Genomic DNA, 20,188 nt, shown 5'->3' with positions numbered 1-20,188 from the left:
AAAACAAAGGGTTTAAATAGAGTCCTGCTTGAAACATGAGAAACTTCAAAATCTAAATGTTCAACATCACAGAGAATTTGACAAGAACTCATTGAGAGAGATGGACCATTCTGATTGGGAGCTTATGTGATAGATAGTGAATAAGGGGAGTGTGTCCACACCTGATCTTTTGTGTTTTAACATTTAGTTTTTCAAATTTATTATGTTTTAAGATGGTCAGTGTTCAAATATTTACTTCCATTACAATAGAGACAGTTCAGTGAAGCTGATGGAATTACAGAATTGTTTCAATATGGCAGACATGAGGACTCCTCCCCACCCCCCAAACCCTGAGGGGTCAGCTTTGGGAACCACTGATCCAAAGTGTCCTCTTCCTCCTGAACTTGGTGTAATCTCCACACTTCATATCTTCAGCACACAAACAGGTCATTCAGCCCATCTGCTCCATGTGGGATTTCTGCTGCGCCCAGTCTCATCACCTTACCCTGTCAGCAAACCTTTCAATTCCTTCCCCCCGAGTATGTTTATCCAGCTTCCCTCTCATTGTATCCACAGTATTCCAATTCCCCTCTCCCCGTGGGAATGAGCCCCACATTCTGCGCCACCCCCTTCCCTGTGGGGGTGAGCCCCACATTCTGCGCCACCCCCTTCCCTGTGGGGGTGAGCCCCACATTCTGCGCCACCCCCTTCCCTGTGGGGGTGAGCCCCACATTCTGCGCCACCCCCTTCCCTGTGGGGGTGAGCCCCACATTCTGCGCCACCCCCTTCCCTGTGGGGGTGAGCCCCACATTCTGCGCCACCCCCTTCCCTGTGGGGGTGAGCCCCACTTTCTGCACCCCCCCCCTTCCCTGTGGGGGTGAGCCCCACTTTCTGCACCCCCCTTCCCTGTGGGGGTGAGCCCCACTTTCTGCGCCCCCCCTCTCCCTGTGGGGGTGAGCCCCACTTTCTGCGCCCCCCCTCTCCCTGTGGGGGTGAGCCCTACATTCTGTGCCCCCACCTCTCCCTGTGGGGGTGAGCCCCACATTCTGTGCCCCCCCATCCCTGTGGGGGTATGCCCCACATTCCACGTCCCCTCATCCCTGTGGGGGTGAGCCCCACATTTCCCCTTCTCCCTGGAGAAAAGGTTTCTCCTGAATTCCCATCGGGATTTATGAGGGATTCTTTACTATTGATGGCTCTGAGGAGCGTTTGGGAATGTCTTCGCTCCATCTGCCTGGTGAACCCCCTCGTTATTAGAAAGGGCTCTTGCAGATCTCAGTCAGTTTACTCCTTCTAATGATTTTTGGAAGGTGACTAGAAGAACAGTAAATTTATAACTCCTAGGGGAGTGGGATCATCAGATTGCTCTGTGAGGAGCTAACATGACTTTGATGGGCTGAGTGGTCTCTTGCTATCTGTAAATGAATTCTGACTGAAATGACCCTGCCCCAGCCTGTTGAACTGCCCTGGCAATACTCTGTCTCCTTCTCATTTGTCTGAACTTGCAGCAAGTATGGGCCATGCCTGTCCATTGCAAGGGGTGCTGTCTGAGACCAGAGTGTGTGTAATGTCCCCCACAACTGGCTCAGTAAAGTGTGTCCAGTTTGTTGGAGGTGAAATCCCACTCAGCACCTTCTCTTTCAACCCACTGATCACTTCGGAGTAAGGTCAGTATGGGAGGGAGGGAGGGTGTGAATGTCTCAGTAACCAGAAGGATTAAAGCCTGAAGCAGTCACTGTCTATTCATCAGAGATAATGGGAACTGCAGATGCTGGAGATTCCAAGATAATAAAATGTGAGGCTGGATGAACACAGCAGGCCAAGCAGCATCTCAGGAGCACAAAAGCTGACGTTTCGGGCCTAGACCCTTCATCAGAGGATGAAGGGTCTAGGCCCGAAACGTCAGCTTTTGTGCTCCTGAGATGCTGCTTGGCCTGCTGTGTTCATCCAGCCTCACATTTTACTGTCTGTTCATCGACTGATTAAACAAGGCATCTCAGCAAATGATACCAGACTGCAGCTTAACGACCAATCAGCAGATACTTTCACTGGTCAGCACAGGTCAGCAGTCATTATAAATAAAACCTTCTCCATTGGCCAGGGGGTCAATGTGACCTCAGTGTCAGAAACCTTCACATGTACTACCACTGGGACTACTCCTCATTCACCGCAAATCATTCAGTGTGTAACTTTAAACTGTAACCAAACCTGGAACAAAACTAGATCCATCCTCTACCAACTGTCACCGGGGATAACCAGGTCAACCCCATTAGCTTCTGACCCTCACCGGGATAACCAGGTCAATCCCATCAGCTCCTGACCCTCACCGGAGGATAACCAGGTCAATCCCATTAGCTCCTGACCTTCACCGGGGGATAACCAGGTCAATCCCATTGGCGAGTGACCCTGACCGGGGAATAACCAGGTCAATCCCATTAGCTCCTGACCCTGACTTGGGAATAACCAGGTCAATCCCATTAGCTCCTGACCCTCACCGGGAATAACCAGGTCAATCCCATTAGCTCCTGACCCTGATTGGGGAATAACCAGGTCAATCCCAATAGCTCCTGATCCTGACCGAGGAATAACCAGGTCAATCCCATTAGCTCCTGACCCTCATCGGGAATAACCAGGTCAATCCCATTAGCGGTTAAAATAGTATCAGAGATAATGGGAACTGCAGATGCTGGAGAATTCCAAGATAATAAAATGTGAGGCTGGATGAACACAGCAGGCCAAGCAGCATCTCGGGAGCACAAAAGCTGACGTTTCGGGCCTAGACCCTTCATCAGAATTAGCGACTGACCGTTGGAAGACCAGATAAACCCTATTAACTATTGGTATTCACTGGGTGATAACCAATCAGACACATTATCTGGGATCTGGGAGGTCTCCAGCATTACAGATACCAGTCTTCCGCCAATTCCATTCACTCCTCATGATTCCGAGAAGCGGTTGGAGACACTGGACACTGCAAAGGCTATGGGCCCTGAGAGCATTCTGGCAATAGTCCTGAGGAGCTGTGTTCCTGCTGCTCCCCTAGCCAAGCTGTTCCAGTACAGTTACAACAGTACATCTACCCACCAATGTGGAAAACTGCCCAGGTGTACACAAAAAGCAGAATAAATCCAACCGGCCAGTCAATGAATCATTCCATTTCCAAATGCACCAAGACCTGGGCAACATTAGTTTGGGCTGACAAGTGCCAAGTGACGTTGCTGACATACAAGTATCAGGCACTGACCATATCCAACTAGAGCGAATCTAACCATGGCTCCTGCTTCTCGGAATCACGAGGAGTGAATGGAATTGGCGTAAGACTGGTATCTGACTCCTGGTCAATCAGTGGTGTTACTGTCACTGAACCCCCCAATATCAACATCCTCGGTGTTGGGGGCGGGGGGGTAGCATTGACCGCAGAGTGCCCTGGGCTAGTGACATAAATATTGCGCACACAAGGCCAGGTGAGAGGTTAGGAATACTGCAGCAAGTTGCTTACCACCTGTAAAGGACACTTTTATTCCTTGAACAAAAACAAAGTTGCTGGAAAAGCTCAGCAGGTCTGGCAGCATCTGTGGAGGAGAAAACAGAGTTAACATTTTGGGTCGGGTGACCCTTCCTTTTATTCCTTGAACTGTTGACTAAAATATGAGAATGGACACTGCTTTAAACCAAGAAGCCCATCTATGAAGTTATTTGTGGTTTTAAAGCTAATAACAGGAACTGATAGTGAGTCACATTTATAGTGTTGCCTGATTCGATCAGTGGGGGACGGTATCAGACTCACTGGCACAGTGTGTGCCAGCTTAGGTCTATTTTACCCAGGACAGTTCTCCAATTTTTTTCCCCACAAGGAGCTGTTGTGTGGGCTCGGGTGGATTCGAGGTAATAACTACTTCCTGACTAGTTCTGAGCAAGTGGCTCCAGCTTTGTGTCTGGACAGTACAACAGGCCTTTCTAGACAAGACAGAGACAGGCAGCATGAAAATCTTTTTCTCTCCCTCCTGGGTGACAAAGTAACAGAACTCTGACGGTAGCTGTTCTGAATCATCACTTCCTGAAAGTGTAAAGGGGAAAACGCCTCAGAGGCACTGAGAAGACAAAGGTCTCAGCCAGCGAGGATCGGTGTGCCCACAATCTCCGATCATTCGCAAAGAATCCGAAACAAATCCGTCAGCTTTGACCCAAATTGGTGCCAGGACTAGGCTTCTCCGACAAATTTTTTCTCCTGATGCTCCCTGTGTGTTTTTGTACGTGTACAAGAATTTAAGTAAAACAGTTGTAAGTAAGCAATTCATATTTCTTTCTTGCCATTGGTAAAAGAACTTTCATTAAAATAAATAGAGATTTTCTCGTTTTATGATAAAAACCCTCATAAATATTCATTTCACCACAGTCAGGTGGTTGGGTAAAACTGCACAATTCAGGGGTCTCATCAAAATGTTCACATTAGTGATGGCACTGCGATTTGTGGGGTTTATTTCCAGTTCAATCTCTCGGAGTTATGACATCTCCTGACCCCCCCCCAAAAGCCTGTCCACCATCTACAAGGCACAAGTCAGGAGTGTGATGGAATACTCCCCACTTCTCTGGGTGAGTGTAGCCCCAACAACACTCAAGAAGATTTACACCATCCAGGACAAAGCCCCCACTTGACTGAAACCACATCCACAAGCATTCACTCCCTCCACCGCCGATGCTCCGTAGCAGCAGTGTGTACTATCTACAAGATGCACTGCAGAAATTCACAGGATTTTGACCCAGTGACAATGAAGGAACAGCGATATATTTCCAAGTCAGGATGGTGAGTGGCTCAAAGTGGAGCTTGCAGGGGGTGGGGTTCACATACGTCTGATGTCTTTGTCCTTCTGGATGGAAGTGGTTGTGGGTTTGGAAGGTGCTGTCTGAGGATCTTTGGTGAATTTCTGCAGTGCATCTTGTGGATAGTACACACTGCTGCGACTGAGCGTCTGTGGTGGAGGGAGTGGGACGTTTGTGGATGTGGTGCCAATGAAATGAGCCACTTTACTGTTGGCAATGAGCTTCAATCCTAATGCATGAACAACACTAATTTTTATGAGATAATTAATCATTGTCCCCATTCCCTGGACAGCATGGCTTATTTAAAATGTATCGAATAGAAGGAAAAACGTCTTCGTATTCCTGTTTGAAAAGTATGCTCAGTGTCAATCAGTGCGAATGTAGCTGATAGGAATGTAATGGTGTACCTTTGCTCCTTTTTCTCCCTGTCTTCCTTCAGGCCCAGCTGCTCCGTGGGGTCCCTGTAGAAACAAGTAGCTGCTTATTTAAAACTGTATGGAAATTGGAAAACAATCCTCTACAGTCTCAACCATCTCTCTCAGTGGCAAACAACATCAACATGGTTTCTTTCAAAGATTCATTGCATTTTTTTTCCCGTATCAGACTTGTGTGAGACACCCTTATTTTTAATAACTGCCCTGCAGCAAACCACACCCTCCATATCGAACGATAAATTAGATAAAGCCGGTTTTCTTCCCTGTAAACCGCACAATATCCTGGGAATATCGCATTCTATAAAAAACACTTTGCTGTTCATTCTTTCTGGAGGCAAATCACTTTCTTTTGATTGTGTTCACCAGGGTTTCACAATCCGAGATTAAATCCACCTTCATTTCTCTGCTAGACCTTCAGCTGTATCGAAATCAAAAGCTGCCTGAGGTAACATTCTCTCAACTCAGTCGCTCCTCAGCCATTTCTAAATGAAAAGATTTCTTTTATTCCTCTCCTTTTCTCCACATTGGCGAACGAGTCACTTACACCTCACCCAATAATGTGCATTTATATAGCATCCATGGCAAAATAAAAATCTCTCAGACTGTGCTTCAGAGGAGCACAAATAGACAGAATCATGGAGACAGAGAGAGAGATAAGGCCAAGATACCAGATGCACAGTCAGAGGCAGCAGGAACTGCAGATGCTGGAGAATCTGAGATAACAAAGTGTGGAGCTGGATGAACACAGCAGGCCAAGCAGCATCTCAGTAGCACAAAAGCTGACGTTTTGGGCCTAGATCCTTCTTCAGAAAATTCAGAATTTCTGATGAAGGATCTAGGCCTGAAACATCAGCCTTCCCGCTCCTCTCTTGCTGCTTGGCCTGCTGTGCTCATCCAACTCCACACTTTGTTATCTCATTGTCAAAGATACTCGGTTTAAGCAGCACTTAAAGGAAATGAGCTGGACAGAGATAGCAAAGAAAGCCGAGGGGGAATTCCAGAAGCAATGGCCATGGAACTGAAAATGCAGCTACCAATGGTGGAGAAAACTACAGCTCGGAAAGTGCAAGAGAACAAATATGTAGAAAAATATAAAGTTTGTGTAGGTGGAGGGGGTTACAGAGATAGGGAGGGGGTGTTGGGGCTGGAGGAGGTTACAGAGATAGGGAGGGAGTGCAGGGGCTGGAGGAGGTTACAGAGATAGGGAGGGGTGTAGGTGGAGGAGGTTACAGAGATAGGGAGCGGGTGCAGGGGCTGGAGGAGGTTACAGAGATAGGGAGGGGGTGTAGGGGCCAGAGGAGGTGGCCAGGGACGGGGAGGGGGTGCAGGGAGGGGGTACAGGGGCTGGATCAGAGAAGGTTTGGTGTGATTGGAGGTTGCAGAAATTTAATTGAGGCGTTCAAAAACTTGGAGAGTTTGATTCAGTAAATCAGGAGAAATTGGGATATAATCACAAGGAAATTCTTTGAGGGCGTGACGAAGTTGATTGATGAGGGAAGGGCTGTAGATGTCAGAAACATGGACTTCAGTAAGCCATTTGATAAGGTTCCCCATGGCAGGCTGATGGAGAAAGTGAAGTCACATGGGGTCCAGGGTGTGCTAGCTAGATGGATAGAGAACTGGCTCGGCAACAGGAGAAAGAGTTGTAGTGGAAGGGAGTTTCTCAAAATGGAGAACTGTGACCAGTGGTGTTCCACAGGGATCTGTGTTGGGACCACTGTTGTTTGTGATATACATAAATGATCCGGAGTAAGGTATAGATGGTCTGATCAGCAAGTTTGCAGATGACACTAAAGTTGGTGGAGTAGCAGGTAGTGAAGGGGACTGTCGGAGATTACAGCAGAATATAGATAGATCGGACAGTTGGGCAGATAAATGGCAGATGGAGTTAAATCCAGGCAAATGCGAGGTGATGCATTTTGGAAAGTCCAATTCAAGAGCAAACTACATGATAAATGGAAAAGCCCTGGGGAAAATTGATGCACAGAGAGATCTGTTGGTTCAGGTCCATTGTTCCCTGAAGGTGGCAACGCAGGTCAATAGGGTGGTCAAGAAGGCATACGGCATGCTTTCCTTCACTGGGCGGGGTATTGAGTACAAGAGTTGGCAGGTCATGTTGCAGTTGTATAGGACTTTGGTTCGGCCACATTTGGAGTACTGTGTACAGTTCTCGTTGCCACATTACCAAAAGGATGTGGATGCTTTGGAGAGGGTGCAGAGGAGGTTCACCAGGATGTTGCCTGGTATGGAGGGTGCTAGCTATGAAGAGACGTTGAGTAGATTAGGATTATTTTCATTAGAAAGACGGAGATTGAGGGGGGACCTGATTGAGGTCTGCAAAATCATGAGGGGTATAGACAGGGTGGATAGCAAGAAGCTTTTTCCCAGAGTGGGGGACTCAATTACTAGGGGTCATGAGTTCAAAGTGAGAGGAGGAAAGTTTAAGGGAGTTAAGCGTAGGAAGTTCTTTACACAGAGGGTGGTGGGTGCCTGGAACGCGTTGCCAGTGGAGGTGGTAGAGGTGGGCACGATAGTGACATTTAAGATGTATCTGGATGAATGGGCAGGGAGCAGAGGGATACAGATCCTTGGAAAGTAGGTGACAGGTTTAGACAGAGGATCTGGATCAGTGCAGGCTTGGAGGGCTGAAGGGCCTGTTCCTGTGCTGTAATTTTCTTTGTTCTTTGCTCTTGAAAAACCTGGTGGACTGGGCGGAGATGGTAGGATCCAAGATAACAAAGTGTGGAGCTGGTAGAACACAGCAGGATCACAACAGCATCAAAAGCAGCATCTCAGGAGCACAAAAGCTGACGTTTATCCGACCCCACCACCCAAGCCATTTTTCCATCCCCACCCTTGTCTGCTTTCCGGAGAGACCACTCTCTCCATGACTCCCTTGTCTGCTCCACACTCCCCTCCAACCCCACCACACCCGGCACCTTCCCCTGCAACCGCAGGAAGTGCCACACTTGCTCCCACACCTCCTCCCTCACCCCCATCCCAGGCCCCAAGATGATTTTCCATATTAAGCAGATGTTCACCTGCACATCTATCAATGTGGTATATTGTATCCATTGTACCCGGTGTGGCTCCCTGTACCTTGTGGAAACCAAGCGGAGGCTTGGGGACCGCTTTGCAGAACACCTCCGCTCAGTTCGCAACAAACAACTGCACCTCCCAGTCGCGAACCATTTTAACTCCCCCTCCCACTCCTCAGACGACATGTCCATCATGGGCCTCCTGCAGTGCCACAATGATGCCACCCAAAGGTTGCAGGAACAGCAACTCATATTCCGCTTGGGAACCCTGCAGCCCAATGGTATCAATGTGGACTTCACAAGTTTCAAAATCTCCCCTTCCCCCACTGCATCCCAAAACCAGCCCAGTTCTTCCCCTCCCCCCACTGCATCCCAAAACCAGCCCAGCTTGTCTCCGCTTCCCTAACCTGTTCTTTCTCTCACCCATCCCTTCCTCCCACCTCAAGCCGCACCTCCATTTCCTACATACCACCTCATTCCGCCTCCTTGACCTGTCCATCTTCCCTGGACTGACCTATCCCCTCGCTACCTCCCCACCTATACTGTCCTCTCTACCTATCTTCTTTTCTCTCCATCTTTGGTCTGCCTCCCCCTCTCTCCCTATTTATTCCAGTTCCCTCTCCCCACCTCCCTCTCTGATGAAGGGTCTAGGCCCGAAACGTCAGCTTTTGTGCTCCTGAGATGCTGCTTGGCCTGCTGTGTTCATCCAGCCTCACATTTTATTATCTTGGATTCTACAGCATCTGTAGTTCCCATTATCATGCAGACGGTAGGATCAGTTGTTTGAATTGGATTGCTTCTTCAAAGAGCCAGCCTGAGAACTTTGGACTGAATGGCTTCCCTCTGTGAGATAAAATCTCCTCCTAAAACAATCAAATAAGGAAGCACTCTTTACTAGACTGTATCAGACAGAGAATTTAACAATTCATTCGTGTTTCAGCTCAGGAGGAAATGCAATCATTATTTATCTCACACACTGCGATTGAAATGGTGAGTACCAAGAAACGAATCCTAATTGACCAATGGAGACTGGAGAACTCTGACTAAGGAGCAAATTGCTGAGAGAATTACCCAGAGCACAGAGCCCATCAAACATTTAATATATCTCCCTCTTGGCAGAAAGGATGTGGAATCCATTTCAATGCGCACTACTGAAAAGCTGAAATTATTTACACAGAAACAGAAGAATCCCACAATCAGATAATAACCAGATAGAGCATCTTTCACCATGTGAACCTTCATCATATGGAGATGGAGAATCTGACAGAGTCACGAGGGGATACCTGCTCACTGACCAAAACGATGGTCACAGACATACTCAGGCTCTAATGAAGTTTCCTGATGATATCCTAAATACTTTATTCCCTGGACCTTACTGCAAAACAAGCTCTTTCTCAATGCCTCAAATCAGCTGGATCATAAAACATAATCCATACAATCAGCAGGATAGTGAAGCCTGTGTCAGACACTCCAACACATTTTCATCTTTTTAGATATCAGTTGGGGAATTAGAACACAATTGTTTTTAAAATCGAGCTATGAAACGCTGACTTCTGTCAGAGGAATCTGAGAGCCAGTAATTGGGTCCTACACACACTGTCCACATCAGTGAGGAACACTAGTTCCCTGTAATCTCTCCTGCTGAATGTCTGCAGCAATCTGGAACTGTTCCAGGCTGCTGCCACTCAAAGCTTTGAAATCAATAACCTATTATGAAGTTATCTCCAACTGTCAAGATTGAACATTTTGTCTGAGATAGGGAATTACTTCGTAAATCTGTGGAGGGGCTGTGAGAAGGATACCGAGGCATTATTCAAATTTCTTGCACAGATGGTGTGATTGACAAAGCTGCCACAAAACAAATACATTTGATTCAGCTGCTGGCGTTTTCAAACAGGCAATTTAACAAAAATTTACCGAGACTTTCTTTTCGCTCAGTGAGATCACATACAATCGGGGGTGGGGGGGGCTACACACAATTTACTTTGTTCTCACGGGATGTGGTATTTATTGTCTATCTCTACTTACCCTTGAATGAATGGCTCTCTGATGATTTTGGAAAAGAGGACTATGTTGCTTCAGATAACAAGGTGTGGAGCTGGATGAACACAGCAGGCCCAGCAGCAGAGGAGCAGGAAAGGCTGACATTTCGGGCCTAGACCCTTCATCAGAATCTCATCTTGCATCCAGGGCAAATGCAAGAATGTCAAATTCCAAAGCATCAGAGCAATTTATAATAAACAACAAAAATCCAAACAGCTGCGGATGCTGTAAATCAGGAACAAGAACAGAAGTTGCTGGAAAAGCTCAGCCGGTCTGGCAGCATCTGTGAAGCGAAATACAGTTAATGTTTCGGATCCAGTGACCCTTCCTGAGGGCTACTTCAGATCGATATGTACAGCAGGGGGAAGGATGCTGATTTGTTGTGCAGTTGATTCTGATTGGCCAAATGGGCCCCTGTGTATGGGATCCACCTTTTGTCACAAAACCCAGTGAAGGTCCTGATTGAATTTCAGTGCAAGTCAGCTGTTAACTGTCCATCCCAGCGATTGGCTAATTGAATCAGGCACAATGTTGGTCTTCACTTGTTGGTAATATGTTGTAAATGATTTGGATGTAGGAGTGGAAGGGTGGATTAGCAAGTTCATGGATGATACAAAGGTGGGTCACGTTGTGGACAGTGCGGAGGGCTGTTCTAGGTTACAAAGGAACATTGATAGGATGCAGAGCTGGGCTGAGAAGTGGCAGGTGGAGTTTAACTCTGAAAAATGTGAGGTGATTCATTTTGGAAGGACAAACCTGAAAGCAGAATACAGGGCTAACAGAAAGATTCTTGTCAGTGTGGAGGAGCAGAGGAATCTTGGGGTTCATGTCCACAGTTCCCTGAGAGGTGCCACCCAGGTGGATAGAGTTGTTAAGAAGACGTATGGTGTGTTAGCTTTCACTAATAGAGGGATTGAGTTCAAGAGCCATGAAGTTATGCTCCAGCCATACAAAAGCCTGGTTCGGCCACATCTGGAGTATTGCGTCCAGTTCTGGTCACCTCAATACGGGAAAGATGTGGAAGCGTTGGAAAGGTGCAGTGGAGATTTACCAGGATGTTGCCTTGCAAGGAAAGGTTGAGAGAGCTGGGGCTTTTCTCTTTAGAACGACAAAAGATGAGAGATGACTTGATAGAGGTTTACAAAATGATCAGAGGTATAGATAGCATAGACAGCCAGAGACTTTTCCCAGGGTGGAGGTAGCTTTTAGGAGGGGGCATAGTTTTAAAGTGAGTGGCGATAGATATAGGGGAGACGTCAGGGCATGGAATGCATTGCCGGAGAGGGTAGTGGAATCAGCCTCACTGGAGCATTTAAGCGGCTATTAGGCAAATTGATGATGGTATAAGGTAGGGGTGGAGGTTAGCTAGACCTTGGGATTAGAGTAAAAGTTCGGCACAACATGGCGGGCTGAAGGGCCTGTACTGTTGTATGTTCTACATAGAAGACAGGCCATTCTTAAGCAGCCCTGTATTAATAAAATCCAAATCATTAAAAAACAATTGACTCTCTCATTGAGCCCCATGCCATAGGAACAGATGAATGTCTGTCTCACAGCCTTTAGTTCCCCCTAACCTGGAAACTGTACAATATCGTCATCGTGTGCTGGGAGATACATACCGCAAGGGATGGCTAGAAAAACATTTTATTTCATCAGAGACAAATACAACATCTTGTGGCAACAAACATTGGCTGTGAACGTTGGCACATTCTTGGTCATGTCATTGTCCGATCAAGGGATCTTGTGGTTGTCTGCACCAACCACTCTGTCACAGGAGCTGAGAACTGCTGGAAAAACCATCGCCTAATCCTATTCACTATTTCTATCAGCCTAGCCCTAATGTAGCATCAGAAACAATCCTGAAGGAAGTACAAAACCACCTTCAGGCATGAGGCAATGAGGTTTGTCCATTGAAGCTCATTAAATTACTTTTATAAATGGAAGTTGCCTGGGATATCTTTCAGTCTCAGAGAAGACAGAAACAGTGAGTGTCTGACACTTTGTTGTCATATTGTGCAGGTTAAAAGTAGAAGGTGTAGAAGAATTGCAACGAAAGATTTTTATCAGCTGCATCACTGCAGGATTTATTCAATGTGAGCAGAATAATTACAATCCGATTTAATCGTTTACAAATGGACCTGGAGATGGTCAGGAAGAGGAATACGACATTGTTTTTCAGTGGAAGAAATTTTAAATAACGTTCTCTAATATTGAAATGCAATAAAACCCCACTTAATGAAGCCTGGCCTTTCAGAGAGGTAACAAGCCCTCTATTGCAAATTCATTAACAGTTGCATTTCTGATGCTGGAGATCAATAAACATTGAACAGACTGAAATAAACCAACACAACATTCCAATCTCAGCACAGATCGCACTCACACATTGAGACACTGTGGATGGAGCACACACCCTGCTCGAGAGCAGGTCAGGAATTGCAATCCCCAGCCCCACGGTGCAATATACAGCTCTAAGAGCAGCTGCTGCAGACAATCTCTGCTTATTCATTCATAGGATACGGGCAGAATGAGGGACAGTGTGTGGTGGGGGAGGTTACATAGATAGGAGGGGGTGTAGGGGCTGGAGGGAGTTACAGAGATAGGGAGGGGGTGTAGGGGCTGGAAGGGGTTACAGAGATAGGGAGGGGGTGTAGGGGCTGGAGGAGGGTACAGAGATAGGGAGGGGGTGTAGGGGCTGGAGGAGGGTACAGAGATAGGGAGGGGGTGTAGGGGCTGGAGGAGGTTACAGAGATAGGGAGGGGTGTAGGGGCTGGAGGGGGTTACAGAGATAGGGAGGGGGTGTAGGGACTGAAGGGGGTTACAGAGATAGGGAGGGGGTGTAGGGGGCTGGAGGAGGTTACAGAGATAGGGAGGGGGTGTAGGGGCTGGAGGGAGTTACAGAGATAGGGAGGGGGTGTAGGGGCTGGAAGGGGTTACAGAGATAGGGAGGGGGTGTAGGGGCTGGAGGAGGGTACAGAGATAGGGAGGGGGTGGAGGGGGTGTAGGGGCTGGAGGAGGGTACAGAGATAGGGAGGGGGTGTAGGGGCTGGAGGAGGGTACAGAGATAGGGAGGGGGTGTAGGGGCTGGAGGAGGTTACAGAGATAGGGAGGGGGTGTAGGGGCTGGAGGAGGTTACAGAGATAGGGAGGGGTGTAGGGGCTGGAGGGGGTTACAGAGATAGGGAGGGGGTGTAGGGACTGAAGGGGTTACAGAGATAGGGAGGGGGTGTAGGGGCTGGAGGAGGGTACAGAGATAGGGAGGGGGTGTAGGGGCTGGAGGAGGTTACAGAGATAGGGAGGGGGTGTAGGGGCTGGAGGAGGTTACAGAGATAGGGAGGGGGTGTAGGGGGCTGGAGGAGGTTACAGAGATAGGGAGGGGGTGTAGGGGCTGGAGGGAGTTACAGAGATAGGGAGGGGGTGTAGGGGCTGGAGGGAGTTACAGAGATAGGGAGGGGGTGTAGGGGCTGGAGGAGGGTACAGAGATAGGGAGGGGGTGTAGGGGCTGGAGGAGGGTACAGAGATAGGGAGGGGGTGTAGGGGCTGGAGGGAGTTACAGAGATAGGGAGGGGGTGTAGGGGCTGGAGGAGGTTACAGAGATAGGGAGGGGGTGTAGGGGCTGGAGGAGGTTACAGAGATAGGGAGGGGGTGTAGGGGCTGGAGGAGGTTACAGGGATCATTGGTACAGAGAGAGCCAGTGCAGTTGAGTTTGTAGTGATGGGTGATAGATCTTGGCGTACAATGGGTTGATTTAACACTGATTGGGTTTCCTAACCTCAGCAAATTCAAAAACACAGACTCTGAATTGAAGCCAGAACGCTGGCTGTACATGGTCTTACCCGTTTTCCAGGAGGTCCCGGGGGTCCTGCTTCTCCCGATGGTCCAGGAGGTCCCTGAAATACATTGAAAACACGGCTCAGTGACTGATGGAGTCTAATATGAAAACACAACATAAATCTTCAAATTTCTACTTAATTCCCACGTCACAAATTCACCATTCAGCTCATCTGCCCCACCCCGGGATTTCTGCTCCAGACCACGTTCCTCCCAGCCCCATGTCATCTCACCCCGTCAGCAGATCCTTCAATACCTTTCCCCCTCACTGTATCCAGAACACTACACCACCCAGTCCATGGGAGCTACTCTGACACTCTCCCTGTGGGAGTGAATCCCACATTCCCCCCCACCCCCTGTGGGAGTGAGTCCCACATTCCCTCCCATCTCCCTGTGGGAGTGAGTCCCACATTCCCTCCCATCTCCCTGTGGGAGTGAATCCCACATTCCCCCCCACCCCCTGTGAGAGTGAGTCCCACATTCCCTCCCATCTCCCTGTGGGAGTGAGTCCCACATTCCCCTCCCCTGCCCCTGTGGGAGTGAGTCCCACATTCACCCCCCTCTCCCTGTGGGAGTGAGTCCCACATTCCCCTACTCTTCTTGTGGGAGTGAGTCCCACATTGCCCCCCCCTCCTCCCTGTGGGAGTGAGTCCCACATTCCCCCCACCCCCTCCCTGTGGGAGTGAGTCCCACATTCCCCCCACCCCCTCCCTGTGGGAGTGAGTCCCACATTCCCCCCACCCCCTCCCTGTGGGAGTGAGTCCCACATCCCCCCCCACCTCCCTCTGGGAGTGAGTCCCACATTCCCCGCCTCTCCTTGTGGGAGTAAGTCCCACATTCCCCCCCCCTCTCCCTGTGGGAGTGAGTCCCACATTCCCCCCCTCTCCTTGTGGGAGTAAGTCCCACATTCCCCCCCTGCTCCATGGGAGTGAGTCCCACATTCCCCCAACCCTCTCTGACATTTTTCCTGAATTCCCGAAGGGATTTATTCGGGACTTTGTGATATTGATGGTTTCAAGTTCTTAGATTCCCAGACACATGGAGCTTTCATTTCTGTGTCAGTTTTACCAAACCTCAACCTGCACGAAATCACCTCCTGGACTTTGTCCAATCAGAATAACTGGTGATATAATTGTGCTGAAACTAAACATATACAATTTCTGTGATAGTGAAGGCATTGATTGGTAACCTGAGAGTCAGATGGAAATAACAGCTTTGAATATATTCCCAGTCTAACTTCACGGAATTCATCCTGTCTGCTCTCATCCTCCGTGTGTAGTTTTGCATTTTCATTAAATTCTGTGAATGCAATCCCCACAAGATGCAATTTCTTATTAATCTATTTTTCTAAACAACCTGTTTGAAGATCTCATCATGCTCCTCTGTAGCAAGTGGGACTTGAACCCAGAGACTGTGCTGCTATGGGGCCCTCCAAGAGGTTCCATGAGAACCAGCTGAAACTAGATCCTTACTCAGCCACTCCCAGCAACCCTCTGTCTTGAAAACATATATAAGTCATCAACTTAGTACAACCTAGTACCTGGGACAATTTAGCACGGCCAATCCACTCTAATCTGCACATCCCTGGGCACTATGGGGCACTTTAGCACAGCCAATCCCACACTAACCTGCACATCCCTGGGCACTATGGGGTACTTTAGCACAGCCAATCCCACACTAACCCGCACAGTTAGAGGGAGGAGGCAAGAAAATGCGGTTGCGAAACATGTCAACCATGACTGAATGACGGAGTAGACTAGATGCTGAACGGCCAAATTCTGTTCCAATATTTTATGGTCTGTCATCATAAAACAATCTGATAATCCCATGATCTCAGCGAGTAATCTGTCCAACACTCTACACACCAACACGCCCCCACACCTCACACATCCCCACCCCGCGCGTGCGTGCACACACACACACACAGACACACACGTGCGCGCGCGCTGTAACATGACCACAGCAGCTGGAGCACTGTGTCGAGGTGTAAGTAATGGGTGTTTGGCAATGCACATGTCTCCTCGGTTACCCTGCATTACTGTGAAAGATACTCACAGGCTGTCCCGCCTCTCCATCTTCACCTTTCTCACCAGGAGTTCCATCTGTTCCCTGCAACAGACGTGACATTGTACTTAATGCATACAATACATCATGGCCACATTACTGTCTCTAATTACTCATAAGTTGACCTACTTGAGTTGAACAATTTGCATAATGTTCCTCTAATATTTAACTAGTTCCCATTAACAGAAGCATTACAATGAGCCAAGTGTGATTAGTGTCGTGTTCCTGGACAGTTAGGAAATGTAGGAAGCAAAGTAGAGACCACAATAGTGATCACTATCTGCTCCGATGTCATGCATAAACCATTATTCCAAAAAAAATCCTTTATTTTGGTTCAATTTCTCCAAAAATAGTGAAGGAATATTTGTAACACAGTTAGCACCAGGTAACGCGCAGAGAGAGGTTCTTGGAGGAGGGAGTGAAGGTACTTACTGGTGTTCCTGGTTCTCCAGGAGGTCCTGGATCCCCAGGGAAACCAACAGGACCCTAAAGGAGAGAGAATCAACAGGAATTAACTGTACGGGCTCGTTCGATAGCCCCAAACTTTCACTAGGACAATAATCACCATCCATTAACCATCTCCCCCACACCCCCATCACCACACCCCCATCATCTCCATCACCCCCATCTCCCACACACACCCACCGCTCCCCACAGCCCCATCACCACCTCCCCACACCCCCAACGCCATACCCCTAACACCCCCAACTCCCCCATTACCACACCCCAATCATCTCCATCACACCCATCTCCCCCACACACCCACCACTCCCCTCGCACACATCACCACCTCCCCACACATCCATCACCACACCCCCAGACCTACACCCCTATCATCCCCATCTATCCATTACCACACTTCCATCATACCTATCTCCCCCACACACCCACCGCTCCCCACACACCCATCACCACCTCCACACACCCATCACCACACCCCCAGACCTACACCCTTATCATCATCCCCATCTATCCATCACCACACTCCCATGGTCCCCATCATACCTATCTCCCCCACACACCCACCGCTCCCCACACACCCATCACCACCTCCACACACCCATCACCACACCCCCAGACCTACACCCTTATCATCATCCCCATCTATCCATCACCACCACCCCCATCATCCCCATGATACCTATCTCCCCCACACACCCACCGGTCCCCTCGCACACATCACCACCCCCACACACCCCCATCACCACACCCCCAGACCTACACCCTTATCATCATCCCCATCTATCCATCACCACACTCCCATGGTCCCCATCATACCTATCTCCCCCACACACCCACCGGTCCCCATACACCCATCACCCTCACCACTCCCATCACCCCCATCTCCCCCACACACCCACCTCTCTCCTTGCATGCATCAGCACACCCACACCCCCATCACCACACCCCACACCCAAACCCCTATCACCCCCATCACCACCACCCCCATCTCCCCAGACACCCACTGCTCCCCTCACATACATCATCACCATCACTCCCCATCACCAAACCCCCACCCCCATCACCCTCATTTCCCCCACACATCCACTGCTCCACTCACACACATCAACACCGCCACACACCCATCACCATACCCCACACCCACACCCTTATCACTCCCATCACCACAACCCCATTCACCCCCATCTCCCCAACACACCCACTGCTCCCCTCGCACACATCACCACCACCTTACCCCATAATCCCCATCTCACCCCCACACACATATCACCACACCCACACCCCCATCACCCCCATTCCCATCACTGCCATCTCCCCCACACACCCACCGCTTCCCTCACACACATCACCACCCCCACACCCACATTCCCATCACCCCCATCTCCCCCACACACCCACCCTCCACTCACACACATCACCACCCCCACACCCACATTCCCATCACCCCCATCTCCCCCACACACCCACCGCTTCCCTCACACACATCACCACCCCCACACCCACATTCCCATCACCCCCATCTCCCCCACACACCCACCCTCCACTCACACACATCACCACCCCCACACCCACATTCCCATCACCCCCATCTCCCCCACACACCCACCCTCCACTCACACACATCACCACCCCCACACCCACATTCCCATCACCCCCATCTCCCCCACACACCCACCCTCCACTCACACACATCACCACCCCCACACCCACATTCCCATCACCCCCATCTCCCCCACACACCCACCCTCCACTCACACACATCACCACCCCGACCTCGTCATCCCCACACCCACACCCCTACCTCCATCAACCCCACCGCCATCACCCCCATCTCCCCCACACACCCACCGCTTCCCTCACACACATCACCACCCCCACACCCACATTCCCATCACCCCCATCTCCCCCACACACCCACCGCTCCACTCGCACACATCACCACCCCCACACCCACACCCCCATTCCCATCACCGCCATCACCCCCATCTCCCCCACACACCCACCCTCCACTCACACACATCACCACCCCCACCCCAACATCCCCACACCCACACCCCTACCCCCATCAACATCACCCACATCCACCCCACCACCATCACCCACATCTCCCCCAAACATCACCCCATCACCCCCACATCCCTATTACCCCCATCACCTCCACACTGATCACCCCCACACCTCCATTACCCTTATCACCCCATAACCCATACCCCCATCACCCCAACACCCCAATCACCCCCAACCCCATCAGCCCCACACCCCCAGACCCATCACACTCATCCTCATCACCCCCATAACCACATCTCCACCCCAATCACCCTCATCACCTCCATGCCCATCACCCTCATCACGCCCACTCCCATCACCCCCATCTCCCCAAAACCCCACCGCTCTCCTCACACCCATTACCACCCCCATCACCCCCACACCCCCATCATCCTCATCTCCCCCACACACCCACCACTCCCCTCACACACATCACAACCCCCAACACCTCTACCCCCATCACTCCCACCCCCACACACCTACCCCATCACTCCCACCCCATCTTCTTCACCCCATTATCCCCATCACACCCACCCCCACCACCATCACCCCACATCCATACACACATCACCCCCATCAACCGCACCCCATCACTCCCACCCCCATCACCATCACACCCACATCCATACCCCCATCACCCCAATCACCCCACACCCCCATCACTCACACCCCCATCATCCCCATCACCCCAACACCCACACCCCCATAACCCTCATCACCCACCACCCTCACCCCCCATCACCCTCAAACCCATCACCGCCACCCTCCACACCCCCACCCCACACAACCATCGCCCCCAAGCCTCCACATCCATCAACCCCACTCATCTTCCCCATCACCCGACTCCCCAAAACCCATCACTCTCACCCCTCACAACCCATCACCACAACCATCACTCAAAAACCCCACAACCATCAACCCCACCCCCCAACAAACCATCACCCCCACCTTGCACAACCAATCACACCCACACCCCACAACCATCAACCCCATCCCCACCCCCTTAATCCCTATCCCACACAGTCAAATTCTCCATTACCCCTCAGAAACAATCATCCCAACACCACACCCATCTGAGGGGCGAGGGTTTCGTGGGTGGGTGAGTGAGGGAGTGAGGCTCTATGTGGGCAAGGGGATGAGGCTCTGGGTGAGTGAGGGAGTGAGGGTCTAGGTTAGTAAGGGGGGGGCGGGTCTGGGTGGGTGAGGGTTTGGGCGGATGAGGGGTTGTGGGAATGGGTGGGTGGGGAGTGAGGGTTTGGGGGGCTGAGGGTGGGGGTCAGTGAGCGGACGAGGGTGTGGGTGGGTGAGGGGGGAGGGTCTGGGTGAGTGAGGGGGTGGCGAGTGAGGGGGTGAGTGTGTGGGTGGGTGAGGGAGTGAGGACGTGGGTGGATGAGGGGGTGGATGAGGGAGTGGATGGGTGAGGGAGTGAGTGTCTGGGTGGGTGAGGGGGTGAAGGTGTGGGTAGGTGAGGGGT

The 20,188-nt window shown here is 50.3% G+C and overlaps 1 protein-coding gene across 5 annotated transcripts in view; it reads right to left on the bottom strand.

Moving 5' to 3' along the window:
- Positions 1–20,188, bottom strand: part of col11a1a (collagen, type XI, alpha 1a) — a 432,184-nt gene that overhangs the window by 23,637 nt on the left and 388,359 nt on the right. For all 5 annotated transcript variants that reach the window (XM_059648209.1, XM_059648208.1, XM_059648211.1 and 2 more), the window contains 4 exons: positions 16,639–16,692; positions 16,198–16,251; positions 14,148–14,201; positions 5,208–5,261 (listed from right to left, as the gene is read on the bottom strand). In XM_059648209.1, the coding sequence (XP_059504192.1) occupies positions 5,208–5,261; positions 14,148–14,201; positions 16,198–16,251; positions 16,639–16,692 (216 nt within the window). The remainder of the gene's footprint in view (positions 1–5,207; positions 5,262–14,147; positions 14,202–16,197; positions 16,252–16,638; positions 16,693–20,188) is intronic.

The sequence above is a fragment of the Stegostoma tigrinum genome, chromosome 8 (genome assembly GCF_030684315.1).
Source record: "Stegostoma tigrinum isolate sSteTig4 chromosome 8, sSteTig4.hap1, whole genome shotgun sequence".
Lineage (NCBI taxonomy): Eukaryota > Metazoa > Chordata > Chondrichthyes > Orectolobiformes > Stegostomatidae > Stegostoma > Stegostoma tigrinum.
Note: the sequence above shows the minus strand (reverse complement) of the source record. Positions and strands in the feature narration are given on the sequence as shown.